General features: G+C 51.9%; 3 protein-coding genes and 1 long non-coding RNA gene across 5 annotated transcripts in view; 2 read left to right on the top strand and 2 right to left on the bottom strand.

Annotated features, from left to right (window-relative positions):
* LOC120505954 overlaps window positions 1-968 on the top strand; it is a 10,889-nt gene extending 9,921 nt beyond the window's left edge. Inside the window, exon 4 of the long non-coding RNA XR_005628381.1 lies at window positions 300-968. This is a non-coding gene — a long non-coding RNA (uncharacterized LOC120505954). The remainder of the gene's footprint in view (window positions 1-299) is intronic.
* NPHP1 (nephrocystin 1) overlaps window positions 1-2,108 on the bottom strand; it is a 12,682-nt gene extending 10,574 nt beyond the window's left edge. Inside the window, exons 1-3 of one of the 2 annotated variants that reach the window (XM_039716933.1) lie at window positions 1,100-2,108; window positions 904-968; window positions 154-214 (exon numbers count right to left, since the gene is read on the bottom strand). In XM_039716933.1, coding sequence (XP_039572867.1) covers window positions 154-214; window positions 904-968; window positions 1,100-1,168 — 195 coding nt within the window. In that variant the 5' untranslated portion in view covers window positions 1,169-2,108. The remainder of the gene's footprint in view (window positions 1-153; window positions 215-903; window positions 969-1,099) is intronic. The other variant, XM_039716932.1, reaches the window with a different exon arrangement.
* On the bottom strand, window positions 2,109-2,972 carry MTLN (mitoregulin). Its single transcript, XM_039716942.1, has one exon. It carries the CDS (start codon window positions 2,923-2,925, stop codon window positions 2,749-2,751), a length of 177 nt encoding a protein of 58 aa, XP_039572876.1. The 5' UTR covers window positions 2,926-2,972; the 3' UTR covers window positions 2,109-2,748.
* On the top strand, window positions 2,932-26,510 carry BUB1 (BUB1 mitotic checkpoint serine/threonine kinase). Its single transcript, XM_039716943.1, has 41 exons — window positions 2,932-3,059; window positions 3,147-3,229; window positions 3,777-3,891; window positions 5,195-5,323; window positions 5,526-5,642; window positions 6,321-6,439; window positions 6,569-6,670; window positions 7,286-7,412; window positions 8,300-8,501; window positions 9,215-9,359; window positions 10,405-10,590; window positions 10,855-10,919; window positions 11,202-11,289; window positions 11,499-11,568; window positions 12,108-12,327; window positions 12,435-12,525; window positions 12,785-12,898; window positions 15,046-15,105; window positions 15,188-15,332; window positions 15,623-15,819; window positions 16,330-16,370; window positions 16,634-16,728; window positions 17,050-17,096; window positions 17,188-17,378; window positions 17,581-17,729; window positions 18,112-18,443; window positions 19,070-19,122; window positions 19,637-19,777; window positions 20,520-20,615; window positions 20,937-21,027; window positions 21,402-21,477; window positions 21,999-22,179; window positions 22,669-22,747; window positions 23,152-23,375; window positions 23,715-23,855; window positions 24,423-24,538; window positions 25,072-25,233; window positions 25,337-25,494; window positions 25,576-25,753; window positions 25,922-26,028; window positions 26,212-26,510. Exons 1-41 carry the CDS (start codon window positions 3,039-3,041, stop codon window positions 26,405-26,407), a joined length of 5,250 nt encoding a protein of 1,749 aa, XP_039572877.1. The 5' UTR covers window positions 2,932-3,038; the 3' UTR covers window positions 26,408-26,510.

Raw genomic sequence — 26,510 nt, 5'->3', positions numbered from 1 at the left:
TTAAAAAATATAAATTGGAGAGATGACAAACAAAGATTGTGCAGTGCTGGGCACTGCTCTTGTCCTGAGGCATCTAAAATGGAACACTGATTTTCTTTAAACACTCTCCATGGTGAATTTTGGAGAAAACCACAAATTAATCTCCATACTTACTTTTTTCAAAGCATGGAGAGCTTTTGTGTTCTCCTCCACCAATTCCTTCAGCTGTGTACATCTGCATTGAAAGCAAGACAGGCAGATGGTATTTTCTTAAAATTCTGACCCAAACCACACCTGCTGACTGAAAGGTGTCATTTTAGGTGCTGTGTGTCCCTTCAGGCTGAGAATTCCAAGCCCAAGCAGCAGCATTTGACAGAATCCCAGAACAGCCAGGACTGGAATGGATGTCTGGAGCTCATCCAGTCCAACCCAGGATCAGCCAGAGCAGGTGACACAGGAATGCATCCAGCTGGGTTTGGGATGTCCCCGGAGAGGGAGACTCCACACCCTCCCTGGCAGCTCTTCCAATTCTCTGCCACCCTCATGTTGAAGTGGCTCTTGTGTTTTAATTTATGGCCATTGCTCCTCATCCTGCTGCTGGGAACACCAGAAAGAGCCTGGCACCATCCCCTTGGCACTGCCTTGGAGATATTTATGTGGATTGGTGAGAGCCCCCCTCAGTCTTCCCTTCTCCAGACCAGAGGGCTGGGAAAGAGCCGGCCTGGAAAACAGGAGAGGGAAGGGCAGGGAGAAAGCTGAACAACTGGGAGAGAAAAGGCATGGAGGAAACAGGGAGAAAGCTGAACAATTGGGAGAGAAAAGGCATGGAGGGAAGGACCACTGCTGAGGGCAGCAGAGCGGAGGCTGAGGGCAGCGGCGGGATCGAGGGTCGGGGCTCGGGATGGGGCCCGGGATCGCCCTCACCTCAGCCGAAGGGGCTCCCGCTGCCCGGGGGCTGCGGCCGCGCTCTCCGCCCGCAGCGCCTCCACCTGCAACGGGGAGCGGGCGGTCAGCGCCGGGGGCGAGACACCGGCCCCGGTACAACCCCGGGACCTCCCCGGTACATCCCCGGTACATCCCCAGGACCGGCCCCGGTACATCCCCGGCACCTCCCCGGTACCTGCTCCCGCAGCTCCCGGCTCCGGCGCTGCACCCGCTGCAGCGGCCCCCGCGCCCGCCGCTCCGCCATGGTCACCGGGCAACGGGAGAGCCGCGGCGCCGCCCGATGACGGGCCGGGGCGGGGCCGGCAGCGCTCCGGGCCCGAAAGCTCCCCCGCACCCCCGAGGTGCGGATCTGCGGACAAACGGGGCTGCGCTTTGTGATCCCTGCCACTGGAGACCACCCAGTCTGATCGCTGACTTTGGGAAAGGGCTCCAAGATCAAGACCAAGCCTTAAGGGGCTCTGGGCAGTGCTTTTTCTCCCCCATGGATTTGAGAGTTCCAGAATGCCTCTGAAAACCAGCAGCCTGCAATGAATCCCCCAGCACTCCTTCTCCCGGCATTCTCTAGCAATGGGAAGAAGGAATTTGCTACAGCTACCTTCACAATTCATCATCCAAAGTGCCAGGAGGAATTCTTACTCCTTTATTTCACTTGTTCATTCACCCAGCCAACGCAAGAGCTTTCACCACTTAATTGTCCCCATGCACACCCATAATGGGACCTGTTGCATGTGCCCATAGGGCACGTTTTCACATTTATTCCAGAAATAAACACCTAGGAGCACCATGCGATGACTTTTGCTAGTTTATTGTGTTGGCAGCGCCGCCTGGCAAGGGCAGAGCAGCAGGCTTAGAGCTGGACAAGTGCAGACAGCCCTTTTTTGGAATATGGAAATCCGAGAATCATGGAATCGCTGAGCTTAGAAAACACCTCCGAGACCACCGAGTGCCACCCACGACCGATCCCCACCTTGTCACCCAGCCCAGAGCACCGAGTGCCACGTCCAGCTGTTCCTTGGAAACCTCCAGGGACGGCGACCTCCCTGAGCAGTAAATTCCCGGATGCTTGCACATCCTCAGCTCTTGACTCGGTTAGTCTGACACAGCTTGGGATCTTGCTTTGCGAAGGGCAGAAGAGAAGTCCTGATAATTCTGTGGATACTGTCCTCTCTGGCAGCACTGCTGTTCCACCGAGAATCATGGAATCGCTGAGCTTAGAAAACACCTCCGAGACCACCGAGTGCCACCCACGACCGATCCCCACCTTGTCACCCAGCCCAGAGCACCGAGTGCCACGTCCAGCTGTTCCTTGGACACCTCCAGGGACGGGGACCTCCCTGAGCAGTCCATTCCCGGCTGGGGATCGCTGCTTGCACATCCTCAGCTCTTTACTCGGTTAGTCTGACACAGCTTGGGATCTTGCTTTGCGAAGGGCAGAAGAGAAGTCCTGATACTTCTGTGGACGCTGTCCTCTCTGGCAGCACTGCTATTCAAGGGATGCTGTCCTCCAGAAACCCTGCAATTCCAGGGATGCTGTTCTTCTCCAGAAGCCCTGCTATTCCACGGATGCTGTCCTTCTCCAGAAACCCTGCAATTCCAGGGATGCTGTTCTTCTCCAGAAGCCCTGCTATTCCACGGATGCCGTCCTTCCCGCTATTCCACGGACGCTGTCCAGCCAGCAGCCCTGCTATCCCAGGGACGCTGTCCTTCCCCAGCAGCGCTTCACCCGTTTCCAGCGGCTCAGGCAGCGCCCACCGCAGGAGCCGAATCCGCCGCAGGAGCCGCCGGGAGCCCGCAGCCGGGGCCAGCCCGGGGGCAGCCCGGAGCTCAGGCCGCTTCCAGCTTCTCCTGCGCGGCGGCGAGGCGGCGCTGGAGGTAGCGCTGCCGCCAGCGCAGGAAGCGGCGGCGCGCCCGGCCCGCCTGCCAGCCCACGGCCACCCCGGCGGCGAAGGCGGCCAGCAGCGCCCAGCGCACCACCCGCGGCCGCAGCGCCTCCAGCACCATCCCGGCCCCGCTCCCAGCCCCGGCCCGGCACCGCCTCCCGCTTCCGCCGCCGCGGGGGCGGGACCGGCCCCGTTAAAGGCGGCGGGGCCGGGGAGGCGCCGCGTCCGCGCGCCATGGCCGAGGCGGCAGCGCAGGTAGCGGCTCGTCCCTCTTCTCCCTCTTCTCCCTCTTCTCCCTCTTCTCCCTCTTCTCCCTCTTCTCCCGTATTGTGTTTCCCCCAGGACCTGCTGCTGGCAGCGGCGTTTGTCTCCGATGCGCAGTACAACAGGAATATTCCTTTCAAGACCTCCCCGGAGGCCGTCAGGTAAGGAGGGATGCGCTCCAGCCACACCTGTGAGAGCCAGCAGCACCCGTGACCAAACAGCAACAGGAAAAGTCGGGGGTGCTAAGAGGGGTGGATGGATGGGGTGCCAAAAACTGGACTTCAGCTGAAATGCTTGTAACGGGGCTCGACACATCTGTATGTTGAGGATGGGAAATTTACTTTAAAAAGTTGTGGTTTGCTGGAGGGGAGAAAATAAAACTAACATAAAGTCTTCCAAGCCTCTGGGGCAATGAGAAGTGTGGGAGGCTTGGTCAGCCTGCAGCTGTGTGGAACGTGCTGGAGTGGCAGAACCAAGTTAAATATTTTTTGCTTACTATAACGAATATTCTGTTATTTAACCCTGCTCTGAAAGGCAATATAGCATCCATCAGCTCTGAGACTGATTTGGAAGCAAATTGCTAAATTCCTTGCTGGCAAAAATGTTTGTTTGGGACAGCAAGTGCGGTTCTTCCAGGACACATTTGGTGATGCCCTGGGGATGTGCCCTGATGCCTTTATTTATGGTGCCTGTGCCTTCTTCCCCCAGGCTTTATCACCTCTATAACCACTGGATGATGCGAACAGCCACCTACTTCTTCATCTTCCTCAACCTGTCCCTTGCCCTGTTTGAGGAACCTGCCGTGTATCCCCTCCCCTTCCTGGTGAGTTTGTGGTGTAGGAGCAGCAAATGCAGCTGCTGGAGCCAGCAAGGGCTTCTTGCTTCAGAGTGGTTGTCACAGGTGTCAGGGGACAGTGGATGGTGATGTTTTTGTGGACAGCTTTCATCTCCGCTCTGGTGAGACCCCACCTGGAGTCCTGCATCCAGTTCTAGGTCCTCTTCCTCAACCTGTCCCTTGCCCTGTTTGAGGAACCTGCCGTGTATCCCCTCCCCTTCCTGGTGAGTTTGTGGTGTAGGAGCAGCAAATGCAGCTGCTGGAGCCAGCAAGGGCTTCTTGCTTCAGAGTGGTTGTCACAGGTGTCAGGGGACAGTGGATGGTGATGTTTTTGTGGACAGCTTTCGTCTCTGCTCTGGTGAGACCCCACCTGAGTCCTGCATCCAGCTCTAGGTCCCCAGCACAGGAAGGACATGGGAAGTTGGAGTGAGTCCAGAGAAGGTCACCAAGTTGATCAGAGGGGTGGAACAGCTCTGCTGTGAGGAAAAGCTGAGAGAATTGGGGTTGTTCAGCCTGGAGAAGCTTCAGAGTGACCTAATTGGCTATTCCAGTACTTGAAACGGCCAACAAGAAAGATAAAGACTGTTTCCAAGGGCCTGGAGTGCCAGGACAAGGGGGAATGGCTTCCCACTGGAAGAGGGCAGGATTAGATGGGATATTGGAAAGAAATTGTCCCCTGTGAGGGTGGTGAGACCCTGGCACAAGTTTCCCAGAGAAGCTGTGGCTGCCCCATCCCTGAAAGTGTTTCAGGCCAGGTGGGCCAGGGCTTGGAGCAACCTGGGGTAGTGGAAGGTGTCCATGCCATGGCCGGTGTGGAATGGGATCATCTGTATAGTCCACTTCTACCCAAATGATTCTGTGACTTTATAATTCTGTGATCTGTTTGAAATGGGGACAAAAAGCACAGGAGCTGGCCATGGACTGTAGGAGCCATTGTGGCCACCAGCAATGGCCCATGAGACTGTGGACAAAGTCATGTTGCTGTTCTCCATCTCAGAGACCAATTCCAGCCTTCTTTGGGACTCAAGTCCAGTCCTCATGCGTGAAAGTAGAAGCCAAGTTTTACTTTAGGCCAGACTTTTCTGCAGCCTTTATTTGTCCTGCACCAGTGTGATTGTGAAAGATGTACTCCTTGAATCCTAAGCAAACACAGACTTGCTGGCTTTAACCTGCCTGTGGCAGGGACTTCTGCAAAAGGAAGCTTGAAAATATTGCTCTGCCTGTTTTTTATTGTGCAAAAAGGAATTTTGCTGCTCCTGGTTGTGCTGGCTGAGCCCTGCTCTCCCTGCAGGCCACATCAGTGCTGGAGGTGTTGTGCCTTCTGGTGTTCCTCGGCCGGCTGACACACTTTGCCAAGGTCACCCTGCACAATGTGTTCTGGAAGGACACCAAGAACATCTGCATCATGGTGGCAATCCTGGTGAGTTGGGCCCGGGGGAGGTGGGGTTTTTTCCCCTCATGTTGCTTTCCTGGGATCCCAGACCTGGCATACGTGAGCCATGGCTAAAACAGCCAGCTCTCACAAACCTGTCACGTGTGCACCTCTCCTGTATCAACAAACTCTTCACAGTCTAGCCACATCCCAGCATTACTTCTGGGAGCTTTCCTCCTTTCTCCTACAGCTGTCCCTGACAGACCTGGCCATCTATGGGGTGCTGAGGCTGTATGAGGTGAGGAGCATCCGGTGGTCAAGGATTGTGAGGCCCATCTTCCTCATCAACTTCGCAGAGAGTCGCCAGGTAAAGAAAAGGTCTGGTGGGATGTCCAGGGCCCTGTTTGTGCAGACAGCCTGCTGCTTTCCACAATCCAGGAGATTTAGCAGAAAGGTTTTATGGCAGAATTTAGGGTCCTGTGAGGGAAGGTTTGTTTCAGAAGTGGCCTGAAGCAATAATTTGAGGTGGGCAAAAGGGTGGATTCAAACAGTATCACAGAAAAAAACCACTGTGTTTCTCCCTGAGTCAGGGACCAGGTTACTGATTTCTGGAAGTCTCCTGGGTAAACAAGTGTCAATCCTGTAGTCCAGACTTGGACTCTGATTCCTCTCAGCATGGAGAGATCTTTGTCCTGCTGCCCAAGACTGGTCTGGTCCTGACTTACAAATGAATAAACTGCGATGTGGAGGCCTGGGGGAGGGAGCAGCTCAACATTTGGGCTCAGAGTCTGTGTTTTGTGGCCTGGAGTGATGGATTTCTGTCCCTGACTGGTTCCCTGCAGCAAGAACATCTCAGCAGTGCCCTGGGCTGTCCCTTGGCTCCTGAGTTCACTCTGATTTGTAGCTGGGGATCTAGGATCCTCCCTGCAGAACAAGGAGGAAAGGCCTGGGATTCTTGCACCCTAGTTTAGGTGGGATCCAGGTGGGATGGTGAGGGGAAGAAGGGGTGCCACGTTGCCTCTGAACGCTTCCCTTGTCCCCGCAGATCCGGAGGGCCTTCCGCAGCATCCGCAACACGCTGCCCGAGATCACCTACGTCTTCCTGCTCTTCATGTTCAGCCTCCTCATGTTCTCCCTCATGGCCTTGAAGCTCTTTGGAGAGAGGTGTGGGTACTTCCTTTGCTCCTGGGATACTCTGGGCAGGCTCCAAGCAATTCCTGGGGAATGCAAGCACTGCTGCTGTTGTGGGACGTGATCCCAGTGCTTAACTCCAGGCTGTCCTCTTGCTCCTAGGAATCTCCAGACAGCAGAAGGCTTGCCCTACTTCAGAAACTACCTGGAGATTGTGTTTGACCTCTACGTGCTGGTGACAACAGCCAACAGCCCGGATGTCATGTATGGATATCACGTGTGGATGATCAGATCTCTTCCTCTCATAGTGCTCTCAGGGCTCTCTGTGCAGCCTCTAATTTGTACAGCAGAGTTAAAGTTCTGTGGGTGTTGGGCTTTTCATCCCTGTCTCTTCTGGTTCCCATTGTGTTTTGGGCTGGGAAGGTGCTGTCAGGAGTAGGACAGGGAGGAAGGGCTCAGTCATCCATGTGCTGGAAATACCTTCAGCACAACTGCAATGGTACAGCAACCTTGGGAATTTAAACTGAGAAATAAAATGCTGCTCGTCCTAGAGCAAGTGGAAAAGCAGATGTGACTGCAGCAAGGCTCTGAGGCCAAAAAATAGCATCTGGCTGAGGTATTGCCTCATGTCTGCTCTTAAATTTGGCTGCACTGGCGGAGATTTCATCTCTGTGCTGTCTTCTGCACCCCTTCAGTCGGGGCCTGACAAGCCAGGATGAAAACACAGCCGAAGAAAAGTGTTCTCTAACTGAACTAGTGCAGTTTTTGGCTTTTATCTGGCAGTCCAAAACAGCACTTGGAAATCCATGTAGTAGTCTGTTTTCTCATGGGCTCACTTTTGTCAGTCTGGCAAGCAGCAATCCCTCTGCCCTTCTCTAGGATGCCAGCGTTTGACTTCAGCTCCTGGTATGCCCTGTTCTTCATCGCCTTCGTCATCGTCAACACTTACATCTTCATGTCTCTCTTCCTGGCTGTGGTCTACAACAACTACAAAAAACACCTGAAGGTAATGCCTGGAGGGGCTGCTGGCCAGTGGCTTCCTGCTGTTCTCTGTCAGGAGCCTCTGTCTTTCCCTTGGAAAGCTTTGAGAAGGGGAAAGAGCTTCTTGCCTTTGGTGTTCTGCAAACACCGAGCACAGACCCACTTCTCATATCATGGGGTTGTTGGGAGTTCTGCTGTTGGCATTGAATTAAATATTCTATGGTGTTTCCCACAGATAAGAAAAACATTCTGCATTATCTTGGAGGCTTAGTCCTAGCTCAGGAATGCTGTCTCCATGCAGGGAACTGTTTTTCACACAGTATCTTTGCATGTGCTCTGAGAGCAAGGGAACTGGAAATGGGAGGGCTGAGTAAATCAGAATTTTTGTTCTACTCAAAATGGGTAGGAGACTTGTGATCAAAGGAGGAGAGCTGGGAATTCCTGGGTGCTCCATGAGGGGCTTGGAGCTTTCTCAGGAAGCAGAGTGCTGGATGTCCTTCTGCTCAGTCATGTGCAGAAGAGGATCCCCACCCCTGCTCTCAGCAGGATTCACTTGTGGATGGGAAGCATGTGTGGACACATCCTCTTTGCTTGTGTGGCCGTGCAGATCCCGTGATCTTTGTCACCTCCTTCCTGTCTGACACTGCCAATTGTCTTTCCTTCCGGTTTTTCAGTGTTGTCCCTGCATCCAGCAATCTGCTGATCCTTCCAGAGCTCGGTGTGGAGAACCCACAGCTGCCTGTTAAACACCATTTCTCACCCCACCACACACACACTAACTGTGCTGTGCTTTGTGTCCAGTGCCATTCCCCTGGGTCTCTTCTTGCATGTCTGTGCTGTGAAAATTAGTTTATTTGTTGAAGAAAGGGGGAAGGGCACCTGGAGCCGCCTGACTCCCGGCACTCTCCCTAGAACGAGATCCGTAAACTCGCCTACATGAAGCGCCGCAAGATGATCGAGGCCTTCAACCTCCTGAAGGAAGAGGAGGGAGAGCAGTTCGTGGTTCGGGAAGCCCGGTGGAAGCAGCTGGTCAAGCTGGTGGCTCCTGACACCAGCAATTCCCACCGGGAGCTGCTGCTGCGCATCTCGGATGATGAGCAGAAAGGGTTCGTAGGTGAGCACTGGGAGTGGGGAGGAGCCAGGACCCTGATCCTTCCAGGGCTTTGGCATTGGGATTTTTGGTCTGTAATGGCCCCAGAGGGACTCAGAATCACAGTCAATGAGGTTGGAAAAGACCTCCAAGATAGTCCAGCCTGTGTCTGTTCCCCACCTTGTCACCCAGCCCAGAGCACTGAGTGCCATTTCCAGTCGTTCCTTGAGCACCCCCAGGAATGGGGTCTCCAGGCCCCTCTTCCTGTTTCCCTCCAGATTCCTGGAGTCCCAAAAGGTTATTCATGCTGCCTGTGCTGTAGCCCATGTCCCACACACTGAGTGGCCATTCATGGCCATTTGGCATCAGGCCAAGCTCTCCATGGGATGTGGGACCTCCTGTCCTCAGCAGAGGATGTGGAAAGCCTCCCTTGTTATCAGATGCAGTGTGGCTCCCCCCACAGTCCTCTGCAGCAGGAATATCAGGAGAGATGGGCCAGTCTCCTTGTTCTGAATCCTTCTGTGGCGCTTGTTGGCCCGTGGCTCAAGCCAGTTCCCAAGGAACAGGGTGGAGAATCTGCTTGAATTCCAAGGTCAGCCTGTTGTGGTGGATACCACTCTGGGATTGGCTTTGCTGGGAGCAGAGACCGAGCAGTCCAGATGGCTGCCACTCGTGTGGGCTCGGATTTGTGAGTTTGTTTGCCGTGACACCGGGCTGACGCTGGCACTCTGCTGCAGACAAGAAGTCCTTCATGCAGCTGGCAGACCTGCTCAACATTCAGGTGGTGACGCTGAGGATCCGCAGGCACCCCCTGGCGCGCTGGGCGCCCGCCCTGTACGCATCCGCGCCCAGCCGGCTCCTGCGCGGCGTCGTGAGGCACAGGTGGGCTCTGGCACGGCCCTGGGCTGTGCTGCTGGGGAGGACAGACCCTCAGGGCTCTGCTGCTGCTCCTGCCTGCCTTGGGCAGCGTGGAGGAACCAGCTGTGGCTGTGGGCGAGGCCCCCTGAGCTGGGTTTTGCTGACATCAGGCTGTGCTTTGTGTGGTGCCATGCAGAACCAGAGCGCTGCACTTGGAGCTGCTCCTAGCTCAGCACTCTGCTGCAGAGCTGTGTCCTGCTGCCTCATCAGCCCTGGGAGTTCTCTAGAGCTCTCTTTCGCCTCTGAGCCTTCCCAGGGTCCCAAAATAGCTGAGGTTGCAAGGAACATCTAGGGACAGGCTAGTGGAACCCTCTGCTCCAGGCAAGGTCAGCCACAGTAGGGTACTCAGGGCTATCCTAGCTGGGTCCAGAGTATCCCCAAAGGATGGAGGCTCCATAACCTCTCTGCAACCCCTTCCAGTGCTTGATCACCCCTGGTTTAAAAAAAAAACAAACCCAAGCAACTTCTTTGTTTAAGTGGAAGTTCCTGAATTTCAACTTGTGCCCCTTTGCCTCTTGTGCTTCCACTGGATATCACTGAGAAGAGTCTGGCTCCATCTTCCCTGCACCTTCCCATCAGGTATTTATGCACAGGAGCTGCTCCTGACCCTTCTCCCTGTCAGGCTGGACGACCCCAGCTCTCCCAACACATCACATTCCACTGTCCTGTCATTCTGTCAGTTTTGGGACCCTTTGATGCACCAGCTCTGTGTCCAGGCCTCCTGGTACTGGGGACTCCAGCACCTCCGAGTGTGGCCTCACCAGTACCAAGTAGGTGGGAGAAAATAATTTCCCTGGACCTGTTAACCATATTCTGTCTTGGACTTCAAGAGCAAAACTAAACTCTTCAGTGGCTCCCCAAAATTCTCAGAAGAACTTTGGGTAAAGAATTCTTCGAGGAGAACTGATGGGCAAAGAATTTTTGAGAGAGGAGGCAAAGAGCTTCTGAAATAACTGTGTGACTTTGACCTTCTTGGGAGCTGCAGACTGATCTCTCTTGGTTGTTGCAGGGCTTTTGTCTGGACTTATGATGCCATCATCCTGATAAATGCTGTCTTCATTGCTCTGGATGAGGAAAGCCCCTACATTTCCTATGCAGAGTGGGTGTTCCTTGCTCTGTACATCCTCGAGATCCTCCTGAAGGTCTACACTTATGAACCCAGGGAGTTCTTTGGCAAAACCCAGTTCTGGAACTGGTGAGTGGGCTGGAAGTTTGTGTGGAGTGTGGTGAGTGCTGTGCTCAGCTCCTCAAGGACTGAAAGGCTCCAAACTCCTGTGCCCAGGGTGTGTTTAAGGTGAATCAGAGGATGTTGTGACAAAGCTCTCCCGTGTGCCCATAGTCTGAGCTGACCCAGAGCTGCCTGGCCCTCATGTGAGGAGCAGGGGTCATGCTTGTTTAAACCCCACTCCTGTCCTCCCTGCCCCCCAAAATCTAACAGCAGTGCCTTCCCTCGTGCCAGGTTTGATACCCTCATCATCTTTGCTGCCCTGACTGCAACGATTCTCAATGCCACCCTCAAGTCCAGTAAGTGCAGCTTGAGCAGCCTGCATGCCTTGGGAATCTTGGTGTCCTCCCCAGCCTTCTGCCAGCACCTCAGGCTTGAGAGGCTTTGTGACCAGACAAGGAATTTCTGGAGGGTTTCTAAGAACTAACCCAGTCTTCCTCTTTTTTCTTTTTTGTTGGTTTTTTTTTTTAGCTCCCTGTTATAGTGTTTAACAAGGACACAATAATAACAAATAAAAGAACTTTATCTAAACACTTCCCAGCTTTATTTTCATAATAAAAATATGTTTGTTCTTTTTTCAGCCATGAAGTACAACAGCCAGCAGATCCTGGACATTGTGTTCATCCTGAGAGTCCTCAGGCTGATCCGGATTGTTGACAGCATTCAGAGGTGAGGAGGAAAGTGGGATGGGAGGTGGTTTTTGGGGAGGGCTTGGTCTGTGCCAGAGGAGGTGCTCTGTGTGCCCAGCACTGACCAAGGCTGTCCCAGCCTGCCTGGGATGAGCCCAGTGGCTGCAGCCTCCCTGGAGGCTTTCTTTGGGGATGTGGGGAGCACGTGGTGGCCAGGGTGTGACAATAACCAGTGTGGGTTCTCTGTAGGTTCCAGGTCATCATGAACACCCTGATAAACATCGTCCCGACCATGCTGACTTTTGGTGGGCTCACTCTGGTAAGAAATCCCGGTGTCTTGGCTCAAAGCACTGCAGTTTCACAGAAGTGTGTCATAAATCTCACACTCATGCTGTTTCCAAGGGGATAAATGCAATTCCCTGGATGGCAGGCCCTTGGAACTGTAAGTATCCGTTTGAGTCGTGGCCATTGTGCAAGCAAAGGGCTGCATTCCTGCTTTTTCCTGGATCAGGACATCCTCCTTGGATCCATGGGGTGTTCTGGCAGCCTGGGCTTTGCATCATAAGGAATCAAATCATGGTTTGGGCAAGAGGCTGAATGAGAAACATGGATTTCAGATGATTTCCTAAAATGAGCTTCTGTTATGATTTGGGAATATTTCCTATCCGTGTATTTGTAGTTATTGGCTAATTATTCCTGCTTGGTGATTGCTGTTGGGTGGCTTGGGGCTCTTGGAGTCTGTGCTGCCCTCCAGCCCCTTGCTGTGCCTCTGGAAACTGGAAACCCTGCTGGGGTGCTGAGCTTGCCCTGGGGCTTGCGGCTTGCTGGAGAAGCAGGTGATGGGGTTTCTCTTCCCAGGTTGTGTATTGTGTGTTTGCTATCATTGGCATGGAGTTATTCCATGGGAAAATCCAGTACTTCCCAGCCAACTCGAATGCTCCTCACGCCCTGGAATGTGGGAATCCAGCTCTCAAGGATTCTCTGTTTGCCCGTGGGAAGTACTGCAAGAACAACTTCAACAACTTTGCGTCGTCCTTCATCGTCCTCATGGAGCTCACTGTGGTCAACCAGTGGCACGATATCCTTTGTGGGGCACGTTCCCAGCTGGATCCTTGGGAAATCTGCTGGGTTTCTGGTTCCTCCCTCAGCTCCTCCTTTCCTCTTTTCCGTTAACTCCCACTCCACTCTTTGCCAATGGATTTGCCAACGTGACAGCTCAGCCTGCCAAGCTCTACTTCATCGCCTTCCACATTGTGATGGTGATAATCATTGTCAAGTACGTTTTTTTTTGGGTGATTTCCTCTGCTTTAGACAGAAAAGGGGATCTGCTCCTGTCAGGGCACTGCTGGTGGGTCCTGGGGTTACCCACTGGAGTTGGGTGGGATGTGTTTAGAGGGATCTGCTGCATTCTTGTCCCCACTGGGTGCTGCTCTGGCCTGGAGGGGATGGAGCACTGGGGAATGAGCCTGGGCACACTGGGACAGTCAGTGCCAGGGAGGAAATGCTGCCTCAGTTCTGCTCATTGTTTCTTTCAGTATCTTCGTGTCCTTCATCTTGGAAGCTTTCTTTGTGGAGTACTCCCTGGAGAAGAGTGAAGTGGAAACTGCCATCGAGCAGAAAATCCAGGAGCTGGGAATGGGAGTTCAAGAGTAAGCCCCCAAATGTAGCCAAGCTGCATGTGGCCAGTTTGGCACCCCTGATGAGGGAAAGCCACCCTCTGTGTCGAGCTGTGAGCTGACATTCCCCTTCCTTGTCACAAAGTTCTGCTCATCTTCCTGAAAAATGGAGATTCCTCTTCCCCGTCTTCAAGTTCTGGCTCCTCTGCTGGCTTAGGTGCCAGTAGAAGGCCACTGGTGTTGGCTTTGCTGCCTCCCATGGCTCTTCCAGCTGGGAATTCCAGCCCAGAGGACAGGAAATACGCTGAAAAACAACCCCATGGCTGGTGCTTGTCCTGCCCCACTGAGAACCCATCACTGCCGGGCCCCCAGGGTGGGATGTGACCCCTTCCCAGGGTAATTCCTGGCCCTTGCCTGCAGGGATGAGCTCCAGCATGAACAGCTCCTTGACAACATGGAGAGTGCAGAGCACGAGCTCGAGGGTGGAACCAAGCCACAGAGCCAAGGGCTGGTGTTCAAAATTGCCTCCAAACGTAAGTGTGAGCCTCCAGGGTGTCCAAGCCCAAGGCTCCCAGCTGTTCCTGGGGAAGCTCCCAGTCCCTGCTGCTCCCTTGGCGCTGTAAAAGCAGCTAAGCCCCACCTGGAAGCTTTGGGACGGCTGTGGACGTGCGATGTTTGTTGTTTGTTTTTACTTCTGTAGCATCTCCTCCTCTCCCACCTCAGCCCTTCTGTGTTCCTTGTCTCCAGTGACCTCCCTCTGGAGACACTGCCCTGGTGGCCGAGGTCCTGCTGTGACAAGACACCTGTTTTCCTTTCTCCTCCCTCTGTGGGCTCTGCATTCCTGCTGCCTGGGATCACGGGGTGACAATATCCTCCTGTCCCCTGGCTCGGTGACTATTCCCCTCCTTCTCCTGGCTTTCTTGCTGTACCTCAGCTTTTCTTTGTGTGGGAATAGAAAGGCTTAAAATCCTGAATAACGGCCTCACCTTGAGGAAGGGCTCAGAGTACTTCAAGTAGATGGGGTGGAACAGCAGGCAGTGTATTTTGGGGGATTTTCTTGCCTGTTTTTGGGTATCCAGAGGAGCACATCTGGTGCTTATAGGGCGTTTTTTTGTCCCGCCAGGATACAGGACAGTGGACGCTCTGCTCCAGCGCATGTTCGAGGCAGAGATACCCCTGGAGGACGAAGGCCCTTCCTTTGAAGAGATCCTGAACTTGTCTCCCGCCTCGGCTGTTCCCAAGAGCCCGAGTTCCGAGAGCGCGGCGTGAGGGGGGATCAGGGAATGGGGCTGATCCTGGCTGTCCAGGTGCTCCCTGGCTGCTCCCACGCGTGGGGCCCGGCTTACACGGTGGGAACAAACAGCTTTGTCCTGTAAAGGAGCTTTATTTCATGTAAAGTCTCATATAAACCTCTGGGATGTGGGCAGGAGTCGGAGTCTCCGGCTGTGCCCGGACAGGGACGGTGCCGTGGGCAGTATGTTAGGGAATAACTACTCCTTGTAACTGGAATTGTATCGCAGCACTTTTATACGCAGCTCTGAGCGCTGTGCGCTGAACCAAGCGGCTCTTTAGCACAATAAATTCAGCAGTTTGGAAAAAAACATGGAGTGTCTCGCAGTTAATGATGGCACAGGGTTGCGGCCGCTCCGTGATACCGTGCGGGGCTCGGAGGTGGGAAATGAGGAGGGGGGAGAGGGCCGGGGGCTGCTCCCCGCCCTCGGGGCTGTGCCCGGCCCTTCCCTTTCCCAATTCCTCCTTTTCTCCCTCATGTCCCTTCGGCCTCGCGCGCCGCCCAGCGGCCGCGGGGGGAACTGCAAGGAGGGCGGTGTTTCCTGCGTGATTGATGGGGCCAAAGACCAATGGGGATGCAGTGCGGGCCGAGGGCTGGCCAATGGGGGTGCAGTGCGGGCCGAGCGCTGGCCAATGGGGAGGCGGTGCGGGCCGCGCGCGGCCAGTTTGAATCGGCGGGAGCAGTTGGGCATGGAGGAGTGCCGGCGGTGAGGGGACAGCGGCATGGGAACGGGACAGCGGGATGGGGAGCGGGACCGGGGGCTGCTCCGGCCCCCGGAGCTGTGCGGCTGCCGTGGCCACGCGGCGCCGTGGGGGTGGCAGAGCCTCCGCCAGCCCCGGGCGCTTCCCACCCTCCCTGATCCCGGCCCGACCCGGCCTTTTCCCTGCAGGAATTACGAGGCTCAGATCCGGAATTACCGCGGGCCCGACCCGCTGGAGCCGTGGGACAGGTGAGCCGTGGGCCTGGCCTGCCCCATCCCCCTTTGGGACTGTCCCGTCCCTGTCCCGGAGCTGACTCCGGAATGGTTGCAGGTACCTGCGGTGGGCAGAGGGATGCCTCCCGCTGCCCGAGAAGCAGAGCCGCTGGCCCGGGCTCCTGGAGGAGCTGGTGGAGCTGTTCGTGAGCGACAGGCGCTACCAGCAGGACCCGCGCTTCGTGGGCTACTGCCTCAAGCTGGTGCGTGCAGCTGCTCTTTTCTGGGAATGAAATGATCCCGATCTCCTCACGCCGCACTTCTGGGACTGCAGGGAGCTTTGGGAGGAGCGGGGGGCCTCGGGAATTCCGGTCCTCTGCAGGACAGAGGGAGCAGAGAAAAGCAAAAGTGTGGTTTTTTTAGCTCGGAGAGATTTGCCTTTACTTCTCTGATAGTCCCCTATGATGACGACTGAGAAATCCTAATGTATTTTATTTTGTCTGCAACTCCCTGCGATGTTCCTGCGAGTGCTGATGGCTTTGTGCACCCGCAGGCAGAGTTCATCTCCTCCCCGTGCCAGTACTTGGAGTACCTGCACGGGCAGGGCATCGGGGCCAAGAGCTCGGATTTCTACCTGGCCTGGGCTCAGCTGCTGCTCAAGGAGGGAAACGTGCAGGGAGCAGCAGCCGTGCTCCAAAAAGGGCTCCTCAACCAGGCACAGCCCCGGGAGAACCTGCAGCAGCTCCACTGGTAACTCTGCACCTCTCCTACTCACTTCCTCAGTTAGCATAATTACTCGTAATTAAACATGGGTAGCATATTTTCTGGGTTTTTTAAAATTTTTTTTCAGTGTTGTTATTTTTGGTAAAGGGGGGTTTGAACTTAATCATGTTTCTTTGCTGTTGAATATTCATTGGAGGTTTTGGGATGTATATTAAAAAATAATATCCCAGAGCAAAGTACATCCTTAAGCTGAGTCTTGCAGTTAAGCATGTAATTCTGGGAAGCTAAATGCAAAAAACTAAAAGTAAAACATAATATAAATCATAAAACAAATACCTAGTTCTGTTTTCCTGCTGCCCCTCGAAGGCTTTTTTAGTTTTGCAGCCGTGGAGATGTCCATACACAGTAAAAATTTTGCTTTTCAATGTTGCATTTCATGGCATGATTGTACAAGGAAATCTAAGATTGCTGGGAGGTGGAGAAGGGTGAGGGACAGGGGATTTCATGGTAATAACTGAGAGTTTTCTTGCAATTTAGCTCTCTGCAGAGTTATGATCCTCGGAATCCTCCTTTGCAAGGTGAGGATGAAGAGTCCTGTTCGATCTGTAGCTCCTCTAAATGAATTTTTTACCTCAATGAGTGAGTTTTGTCACTGAAAAAAACAAATTCCCCATAGAAATCACTTTATTTTCCCTCATTATGTGAAAAATTCTTAAGGACAATGTATTCAAAACAAGTTATTAATTTTCCAGTGTTTCAAGTTAATCAAAATTCACAAAGGAGCAAACAATTTTTACTCATTAATGAGTAGAAAATACTGACATTATATTTCCTGTCCCAGACGCTGCTGTTGTAAAACCACTTCAGACTTCCCATGCTGCAAATCAAATGGCTCCTCCAAAAGGTGCTTCAAGTCCTAATCCCTGCAAAACTCAGGTAAACGATGAATTATTTGGGAAAGATGTTTTGTGTAGAGTTTGGTGAGCTTGGCTGAATGGGGCAGACTGACTGTTCTGGTGTGTCTCATGATATGAGATGCATAATTGATATGGAGATGGTATTGCTGCTGTTTTCCTGCTGCAAGCATCACATCTCCATAGGAATGTTTCATCTGGGAAGCACTGGGACACACCCAGCGGCCTGACACATTCCCAGAATCACAGGAATAGTATTAGCAAATTAGCCAGATTGTGTGCAAGTTGTGCTACTCAATCTTAATTTAATCTCATTTTTTTGTGTTTCATTTCCCTGCTTTAGGCTCCAGAAGCTGCTGGTTCTCAATCCTGTGCTGCAGGAAAAGAAGTGTAAGTGGTTGGGTGGTCCCTTCCAAGTCCCACTGTGAGAAAGCCAGCTGTCTCCTGGGATGAACCCCCAACCCTGTCCCTTCCCTCCCAGGAACTACGTCACCTACATCTCCAAGTCCGAGGTCGCGCCGAAGCCGCCGTCGGGCGCCGCCGGCTGCGAGCAGGTGCCCATGTACGACAAGAACCTGCTCCTGTGCCAGGGCTCCGAGCTCTCCTTCGAGGAGCTGAGGGCCAAGAGATACTTCAGGAAATATGAGCTCCTCAGGAAGCAGCAGGCACTGGGTATCCTCCTTTTTCCAGCTCTCCAAAGGGCTGTTCCCTGGTTTGGCTCGTGCCTTGGGCTTCTCTTGTCGATGGCACATTAGGGGTGTCTCTCCTGAGGAGGCACAGTGAGCCATCAGCACCACATACATCCATTTAATCTCTTTGTTTGTGGTCATACAGACCACAAATACTCATTTAATCTCACTGTTTAAACCCTCAGAGGAGGAGAAGAAAGACTCCATGAGGAAAAAGGAGTCGGCAGTGCTGGAGCTCCAAGCCCTGCAGCAGAAGCTGGACCAGCTCACCCAGCTCTCCAGGAGCCTGGAGGAAACCAGACTGGAACCAGCAGCTGAGCCAAACCAGAGCGTGGTGAGTGGGTTCTGGGATGGACAGGAACGCTCTGCCTGGGCTTATCCCACAAAATCCAGCCATGCTGTTGGTTCTTAACCCACTCTGGAGGGTGAGGCTGCAATACCAGCGTGGAAACCTGGCACAATTTGCAACACCCAGATTTTAAATGTTTCACCCTGAACTGTGGCTTTGCTTCTCCACAGTCTAGTTTGAGATGCAGCTAGAAGTTTTCTCGGGTTCTGGGCATGTGGAACTAACAGGAAAAATGGGAATGGCTGTATTTGGGGGGGAACCTAAAGGTTCTGTTACATTCTGGTCACGTGGAGCTGGTAGAGAAAATGGGAATGGCTGCATCTGGGGGGGAAATTTGGGTGTCACAGAACACTTCTCATCCCTAAAGGTGCCCCCGCCTGTGAGGCCCAGCACATCTCACACCCCAGGGAGCTGGATGGCACCTGCTCCAGGGCTGGATGTGCCAAAGGGCCAAGCTCTGGTGCCTGAGCAGCCCCAGTTCCAGGCACCGCCAGCGACCGCTCCCACCCTGCGGCCAGCGAAGCCCCTTGGCAACCACATCCCAGCCACCTCCCCCTGGGAAGCACCAAAGGACCCAGCTGGAGCTCGGGCAGAGCTTGGGGAGCTCCAGAAGAGTTTGCTGCACCCTGCCTTCAGTGCTGCTCCAGCCCAGGAACGGGCTCATCCCAACCCAGCTCTGCCTCGGAGCGCAGGAGAACTGTGAGTGTGACCAGGCTCCCCCTCTGCAGTTGTGTCCTCAGGGTCCACACTGAGAATTAGCTAAAAATAAGCCTCTCTTCCCCTTCTGGCAAAAAGTACCTGACCTGAAGCCACTGTTTATTAAACTTAGATCAAACTTGGTCCTCATGGCCACGTTTAATTCCTTTTATCCCACGGTTTAATTGCAGTAAGAGGAAATTTGGCGTGTAATGCCTGGAATAAAACCCAGGAAGTGCTTTGCTGCTGCAGATCCCACTCCAAGGTCTCCAGAGAAAGATAAAAAGTGCTGGTATTTCTCTCCTGCACTTTTGCTGTGGCACTTGGCCACAAAAGGGGGGGCGGCAGAGGGAGAAGCCCAGGCTGGCAAAGCAAGGGTGGCTCAGAGGACTTGGCCAAGGTGGGAACAGTTGTTCACTCATATTCTGGAATTCCTTGGAAGCAAACTGTGTCCTAGGAGAGCTTTTAATGTATTTTAACCTTTCTCTGCTGTCTCCCAGGTTATTGCAGCTGTAGGAGAAACTTTCCAGGGTGATCTTTATTAAAGGACCTCTCGGTTGAAATAGAGATTTAAATGGGATTTAAATAGCCTTTATTCCAAGGTAATGTTGTGACTCTTTCTTCTGAAGGTCCCCTAACAAAGGATCCACTGGATTAACTCCTGCTGTGGATGTGAAGGAAGGTAAGGAACCTTTGGATGGAGACTGATGCCATTGGTGTGGCTGTTCCCAGCTGGGAATCATTAACTGCATGTGGACACCAGTTCCAACCCTGGCAAAGCTTCCTGCCTTCCCAGCCTCCATCCCTGCATGTCTGTGCAGGGTCTCTCTATCCTTTCCATGGAGCATGGATCCAGTCCCTGTTCCCATGCTCTGAGCAGTTCCTTTTGGAGCATGGTTGGGAATGGCTGTTTGTCCTCGCTGGCTCCTGCTTCACTTTCTGTGTCAGGATAGAGCATTCCTGGGAATTGCAGATAGATTCCCTGGAAGCCACCCAGCTGTCCCAGGTTCCTCTTGCCCTCCAGGGTAGCCTCCCTTGGGAGTCTGCCACACAAATCTCTGAACAAGCCAAAATCTCTCCCCAAATTCCGTGTCACTGCTGCTCCTTTTGTTTACTTCCCTCACTAATATTTTGCTGGAATGCTCGTAAACAATCCCAGGCTCCTTCAGGAATGATCTTGTCCTTGTGTTTTCCAGCCTCCAGAGTTGGGAATTCCTCCTTTGCCTATGGAAATGCTTCCCAAGCCACCCCCAACACCTCTCTGGGAGGAGCAGTGGGGGCGACAACGCCCTTCAAGGTGCAGCCCTCACCCACGGTCCACACCAAGGAAGCCTTGGGTAAGGTCTGGAATGAAGTTTTCCTTCCCCTGGAGTCCCTGGGATCTTCCCTGGGAATGTTAGTGGAGCCTTTTCTAGCTAAGGGAGCTGTTCAGGGGTGGGCATGTGCACCATTCAAAGAGGAAAATGACATTAAATCATTAATTTTCTGTTGGGATTATCTGGGTGACCAAAAACTTCTGACCAGAAATTGATGTTTTAACAACATCCCAGCAGCCACATCCCATCAATTCCTGGATAAATCACTGCCAGGCTTCTTTGGGAGTGTGTTGTCTGAGCTGCCTTTTCAGGGAATCCTGTTTGGGATGTGAAGACCTAAAGAAACTAATTTGGAAGTTCACAGTCAGATCTGCCTGATGCTGAGCTAAATAAAACTGAGAAAAAAAAAAAAACAACAAAAAGCCTGTAGCATTCATTAGTCCTACAAATATCTCAGTTTTCCAAAAATCTGAGAAATTAAAGGAGAATTTTCTCTCTTGGGAAACTTGGAATTTCCCTTTAGAGAATAAAAAGGGCCATGACCAAGTATGTGTTGACCAAATTGGCCCTTCCTATGTGTGAATGGTTGTCTGAGAGGGAGGAATAATTGATTATTGATTTCTGATAAATTATAAGAATGTTATTAATTGGTATTTAAGGCTGTTAGAGTTAATTGGCATTTGATTTGGCTACTACACAAGGAAGAACCTCTGAGAATTTCTTTTTTCTGGGAGTGTTATTCCTTTATTTATTTCTTTCTTAGGTGTTCTCATGGATATGTTCCAAACACCCTTCTTGCCTGAGCCATCTCCCCTGGAAGACAGTGAGGAACAATTTGAAGCCTTTTGCAGAAAAAGTGGTGTGTGCTCTTTATTTTCCCAGTCCCTGGAATTCCATCCTTTATTTCCCACTGACACCTCCCACCAGCCCTTGCTGCAAGAGCTGAGCCACTCTGAAACCCAGAGGCTTTACAGGAGTGAGCAGAGAGAGATTTCACTTCTGGGGTTGGGCTGGAAAAATCTTCTTGCCAAGAGTTTGTAGGAAAGGTGATTGGAATGGGAATTCTGCAGGTGCAGCTGGATGGAGCCCTGAGCATCACGTGCCTGGAGAGGGGGGAGAACGTGGCTGTGTAAATAATCTTTATTGGGTGAAGATAACAGGGGTTATCTTTTCTTCTCAGAGCCTGGTGGATGTTTGAAAACCAGGATTGTTGTCCCTGCCACTCCTGCATTTGCCATCTTTGAAGATGAGGAGGAGAAGGAGAATGGCAGGTAAGGAGGGGAAAAGGAGCAGCTGAGCTCAGCTCCTTAAAAATAATGGAAAAATCGATCCCATTCCATGGGACTTTGCTGTGGCTCTGCCAGGATACAACTGGTGGCAGCTGCCTGGAGTGGCACGAGAAAAGCAGGAGCTGCTGCTCTGGGATTGCACAACTTCCCTGTTTGGACAGTGCTTGGGAGGCTTCATTCCCTGCAGAATTTGGGTCTAGCTCTGAGCTGCTGCAGCTTCCCCAGGTTGCTGCAAATGGGGCTCTTAAAATAAAATTTAAAGTTCAAGTTAAAACAAACCAACCTTTGTTGTGACCTGTGTGCCTGGGAAAGCTCCTGGGGAAAAGTTGTTCTAAACTTTTTGGATCATTTTTCAGGATCCCACAGCACAAGAGCAAACCAGAAGAGCCCAGAACTTTTGGAGAACATCCCTTGACTGACTGTGCAGCAGAAGTGAGTGGTGATCCTGCAGGGATTGGCCTTGGAAGTGGGTTATGCACTTAAGGAGAGTTACCAGAGTGGGTGGATTCACCTCTGCTCTATCCCAGTCCCATAATATTCCTAGGAATGATGCCTGCTGAAGGCTGGATACCTTTTTCTATTTCTTGCCAATGGGATGAGCATTTTTGATTGTTGATTGAAATAAAATTGATGGGGAGCTCCACATCTCAAATGTGTGTGGAGTTGGCATCAGTTATGGGGAGGAAGAGACATTTAATCTTCCAGCAGCCGCCTTGCAGCTTCCATAGCCAAGGAGATGGATAAAACTCGGATAGAAAAGATCCCATCCCATGGGATTGGCTTTTCCAGGCTCTCACAGCAATTTCTGGTGGTCTGGCATTTTGCTGTGGCTTTGACTATTACCAACATTCAGATCTAGTCTGAAACTATGGAAACATGGGATTTTGTTTATATTCCAGGATCATTTTGATGTTTTCATTTTAAATCTTGATTTTTTTTTTTTTCCTGCCTAGGAAGAGACAGGGACCACGGAATTCCTGCGGGATGATTACACGGTGTGGAATGGCCCCTGCAGCAACAAAGCCCTGGCTCCCAGTCCAGACAACACCAGGGATTTTGCCCGAGCTGCCCAGCTCATGTCCACACCCTTTAATTACCTGGCAGCTCCTTCCCAGCCCCCTTTGCAGGACAGAGGTAAAATAAGGAATATTGTGTGTGGAAAACATTGAATTTGGTGCCTCACGACTCCATTTCTGCCCAAATCCAAATCCCACCCAGGTGTGGCTCCCACTGCTGCCACTGCTGAGTCCACATTCCCTGTGGAACAGCAGCTCATAAGCTCTCCAAGGATTTTTAATGGGGATTAGAGGAGGTGGTGAGAGACAAGAGAGGCTTTGTGTGTCCAGCTGCTGCTGAACCATTCCAAGGGGTTGGGAATATCCAAACATTGGCTGAATCCCATCTGGGAGCACCTTTATGCTGCTCTGCCCCTTTTAAGTCTTGGAATCTGCTCCCTGGAGAAATCCAGCTGTTATTTTAACTTGGAAATTTCAAATGAGGCTTTGTTGAGTTCTGGTTTTCGTGGCAGCAGCTTTCAGAGCTGCTGGATGAGAATACTCCAAATATTCCTGCTTTTGGGGAAATAAACATTGATTTGCTCTTGTTCTCTCTCCCTTTGTTCAGCCTGTAAGGAAAACTTGCCCCAAATTAATTTGGAATTCTCTGAAGAACTGCACAGGCAGCCAAAGCCCAAGAAGTTAAGGTATGCTGCTCCAATGAAGTTTCCTGAGGTTTTTCACTGTATCAGCCTGGCCCTGCCCAGCACTCTGGGGGTAAATAGACCTGGGTTTGGTGACCACGCCCCAAAAATCCTTCCAAGGTTTAAGTTCTGCCCCATGGAAATTAAAAATTAACTGGCCAAAAAATCCACCGTTTTCTTCTCTTGGTGAACTTGAGAATTATTAGGGAACGGGTAAAATGACTTGACCAAATGTAATTTTCTTAAGAAAATTCCATTTTATTCACCTCCTCACCTCCATATTGGCCAAAGTGGCATTTGACACATTTTTGCTCCCTAAAGGTGCCAAACCCCCAAGGCAGAAGATTAATAATATAACACTCTTATAACATTATCAATAATTGCTAATATTTTGTTTAAATCCATAGCCCTGCTCTTGAACACATCCCAGAACAGAGAGGGCTTTGTGGTAAGGCCCTGAAACAAGGGACTGGGATCCAGGGAATCGCTGCAGCTGCTTCCCAACCACTGCACGAGCAGACAGCTCAAAGCAGAACTGGACATTCCTCCTGCCTTGGGGTGGATAGACCTTCCCAGGAGATGCCCTGTGGAGCAGGGCAGGACAGGACAGCCTGGAGCGGGAGACCTGCAGGTACACAGCATTCCCTGGTTTTCCTCCCTGCATTCCAAGGGCTGTGCTTTGTGCACTGGAGGGAGCAATTCCGTGATTCCTCCGAGGGATGAGTGTGGGTTGTACCTGGATTGCACATTGCCATGGATACTCCAGATTGCACTTCGGGAAGCTCTGGATTTCTGGGCAGGTGCAAAAGCTGGAGCGTCAAAATCAAGAGATACTTCACATATCCTTATTCCTCCTGGGGGTTTTGGTTTATTATTTTCTTTAAATTAGTGATGCTCTCTCAAGCCCAAGCTTGTGTTACCTCCTTGGAATGACACCCAGAGCTTAAACATTTCCCTTTTTTCCATGAAGTCCTTGTTGAGAACCCTTGGGACAAGGAATTGATTGGCAAGTTCTTGTCGGAGCTTCCGAAGCCGCTCCACACCTACGCCAACTACTTTGAGTGGAAATCTCCCCTTCCATTCATCAAAGTGAAGGCTCAGCTCTCACTGGGTAAGAGCTCCTTCAAACTTATCACTGCCAAGCATTTCTTGAAGCATTTTCTAGGAGAGCCTCTCGGAAGTACGTGGGAATTCAGCTTCCTTGTGTGTGTGTATCTCCAGATTATCTCAGCCTCAGGTTGGGAATTAGGCCTGGGGTTGGTCTGTTTGCCTTTTGTAGCACGAGCCTTTTGGATGAGGCATTTTTCCCAGTTCTCCCTGCAAACTGGGCCACAGCTCTCCAGCTTTGTGTGGAACAGCAGCGGGCCCATGTCAACAAAAGCTGTAGGACAGGGATTGCAACATCCCTGTGGGACTTAAACATTAGTGTTTACTTTTCAGGGCATGGCCTTTGGAATTTGACTGCTTCCAGGGGGTCAGGCAAAAATAGAAACACTGGGGTCGAGTGTGTGGCACGTCCAGCACTCCTGCTCTCTCCTGTTCCTAGCAGGAAGAGATTTGTTGGGAAAGATTTGATCTAGGATTAAATAATTCATATGGGCTGGTGCTTTTCTCTTTTTTTCTCCTTGTTTTTCCTCCGTGGAGTTGGCAAGCAGGATTTTATGTTAATCTTTTAAAGGTTCCAGCTCATTCCACGTGGACTGCTTGGCTGGAGAAGGAGCTTTTGCCCAAGTCTATCAAGCTTCCATCCTGGATGCCAGTAACCCTCAGAATAATCAGAAAGTGATATTCAAGGTCAGTGGTGCTGGGCCACAATTTTTGTGGATCTTCTCTCCAACATTTAGTCCTTCAGGAAAAACTAAAGCCCCTCTTTAACCCCTGAAGTGAAACTTTTTCAGGAGAGAAAGGGGATTTATGCTTTCTTTGGAGCACCAGGGATTCACAAGGAGCGTGTGGAATTGTGGCATGGGATTGAAGCCTAGATTTGAGAGGATTAATCATGGAGTTTATCAGCTGAGGTTAATTACTGTGAGGGTGGGCAGGCCCTGGCACAGGTTGCCCACAGAAGCTGTGGCTGCAAATGTCCAAGGCCAGGATGGACAGGGCTTGGAGCAACCTGGGATAGTGGAAAGTGTCCTGTGGCAGGGGATGCAAGATGGAACTGGATCATCTTTCAGTTCCCTTCCAAACCAAACCATTCTGGGATAAGCTCAAGAGGGAAGATGCCTGATCTGCCATTAAAAACCAACAACAAAGCCCAACCTGAGAGGAACCCCATCTTTTACTGCTCCCAGATTTTTCCAGGAAAATCCCCTTCTTTCTTGCAGGTCCAGAAACCTGCCAACCCCTGGGAGTTCTACATTGCAACCCAGCTGGTGGAGAGGCTGAGCCCCAGCGTGCGCCACCTCTACATCCACTTCTACTCCGCCCATTTCTTCCCCAACGGCAGCGTTCTGGTGGGGGAGCTCCACAACTACGGAACGCTGCTCGTGAGTGCCACCAGCTTCTGCTCCACAGCATTCCCTCCTCCTGATTGACCTCCTTTGGGAATCTGCTGTGCCTTAATCCGTGCTGTGTGTCTCTGGCTTCCAGAACGCCGTCAACATGTACAAGAAGCTCCCAGAGAAGGTGATGCCCCAAGCCCTTGTCATCTACTTCGCTGTCAAAATCCTTCACATGGTGGAGGAGTTGCACAGCTGCAAAATCATCCACGGGGACATCAAACCTGACAATTTCATCCTGGGAGAAAGGCAAGTGTCTCCTGTTGTCACCAGGTGTCACCACATGGGAGCCTGGAGACACTGAGGGGGTGTTTCTTGTCCTGGTTGAAGGTTCCTGGACAACAGCACGTGTGACATCGATGGGCTCTGCCACGGCCTGACCCTCATTGACCTGGGCCAGAGCATCGACATGAAGCTCTTCCCTGAGGGAACAGCCTTCACTGCCAGGTGTGAAACATCTGGATTCCAGTGCGTGGAAATGCTGACCAACAAACCATGGAACTACCAGGTAAGGGATGGCCTGGAATCTCAGAGCTCACTGCACACCGAACAATTGGACTCTGGTACTAGAGCTGGAGCCTCTTGCAGAGCCTCTCCCTCTCCATGGGGTGTTTTCAGCTCATTTTTAGTGCTCTGGGTGTGTTTTTGACACAAAGCTGGTGTGGTTTTGGTTTAGACAGACTACTTTGGGGTGGCAGCCACCGTGTACTGCCTGCTCTTCGGGACCTACATGCGCCTCAAGGATGACAATGGGGTCTGGAAGCCTGAGGGGACCTTCAGGAGGTGGGTGTCCAAAATATTCCCCAAATCTTTGCCTAGATTTCCTAGAAACCCATGTTAGTACCACATTGCTCCGAGGTCATGTCCTGTCACAACTTTTCTAACTGGGAGCAGAGTGAAAATGAGTATTTTAACAGCTGAATTTAGTGCTTTTTTTTTTTGATGCTTTTTTGTCCCTTTTTGCAGGCTTGCCAACGCTGAGCTGTGGAAAGAGTTCTTTGAGAGCCTGCTGAACATTCCCAGCTGCCACAACCTGCCTTCCCTCAGAGTTCTGCGCCAGAAGCTCAAGGATTTATTTTGCAGGTCCTACGCTAAGGAAATCAAGTTCCTTCGGAACAGACTTGTTGTGTTGCTGCTCGAGCACAAACGCTCACGGAAATAAGGGTTGAGTTTGCCCAGTTTCCGAGGACTTGGGGTTTTATGGATGTGGAATATTTTTGTAATAACTTGGTTTCAAATAATAAATGGGTTTGGGGTTAACTTCA

This window comes from Passer montanus, unplaced genomic scaffold (genome assembly GCF_014805655.1).
Source record: "Passer montanus isolate IOZ18808 unplaced genomic scaffold, ASM1480565v1 scaffold37, whole genome shotgun sequence".
Classification (NCBI taxonomy): Eukaryota; Metazoa; Chordata; class Aves; order Passeriformes; family Passeridae; genus Passer; species Passer montanus.
This window is presented reverse-complemented; position numbering and strand designations above follow the sequence as displayed.

What these genes read in the sequence shown, in the direction of transcription:
- MTLN (XM_039716942.1), bottom strand. Translation starts at nt 2,925, where the DNA reads ATGGTGCTGGAGGCGCTGCGGCCGCGGGTGGTGCGCTGGGCGCTGCTG.
- BUB1 (XM_039716943.1), top strand. Translation starts at nt 3,039, where the DNA reads ATGGCCGAGGCGGCAGCGCAG. An exon ending in TTGAAGCTCTTTGGAGAGAG is followed by an intron (nt 6,440 to 6,568) that starts GTGTGGGTACTT and finishes TCTTGCTCCTAG; the next exon opens with GAATCTCCAGACAGCAGAAG. An exon ending in CTGAGCCAAACCAGAGCGTG is followed by an intron (nt 17,730 to 18,111) that starts GTGAGTGGGTTC and finishes TCATCCCTAAAG; the next exon opens with GTGCCCCCGCCTGTGAGGCC.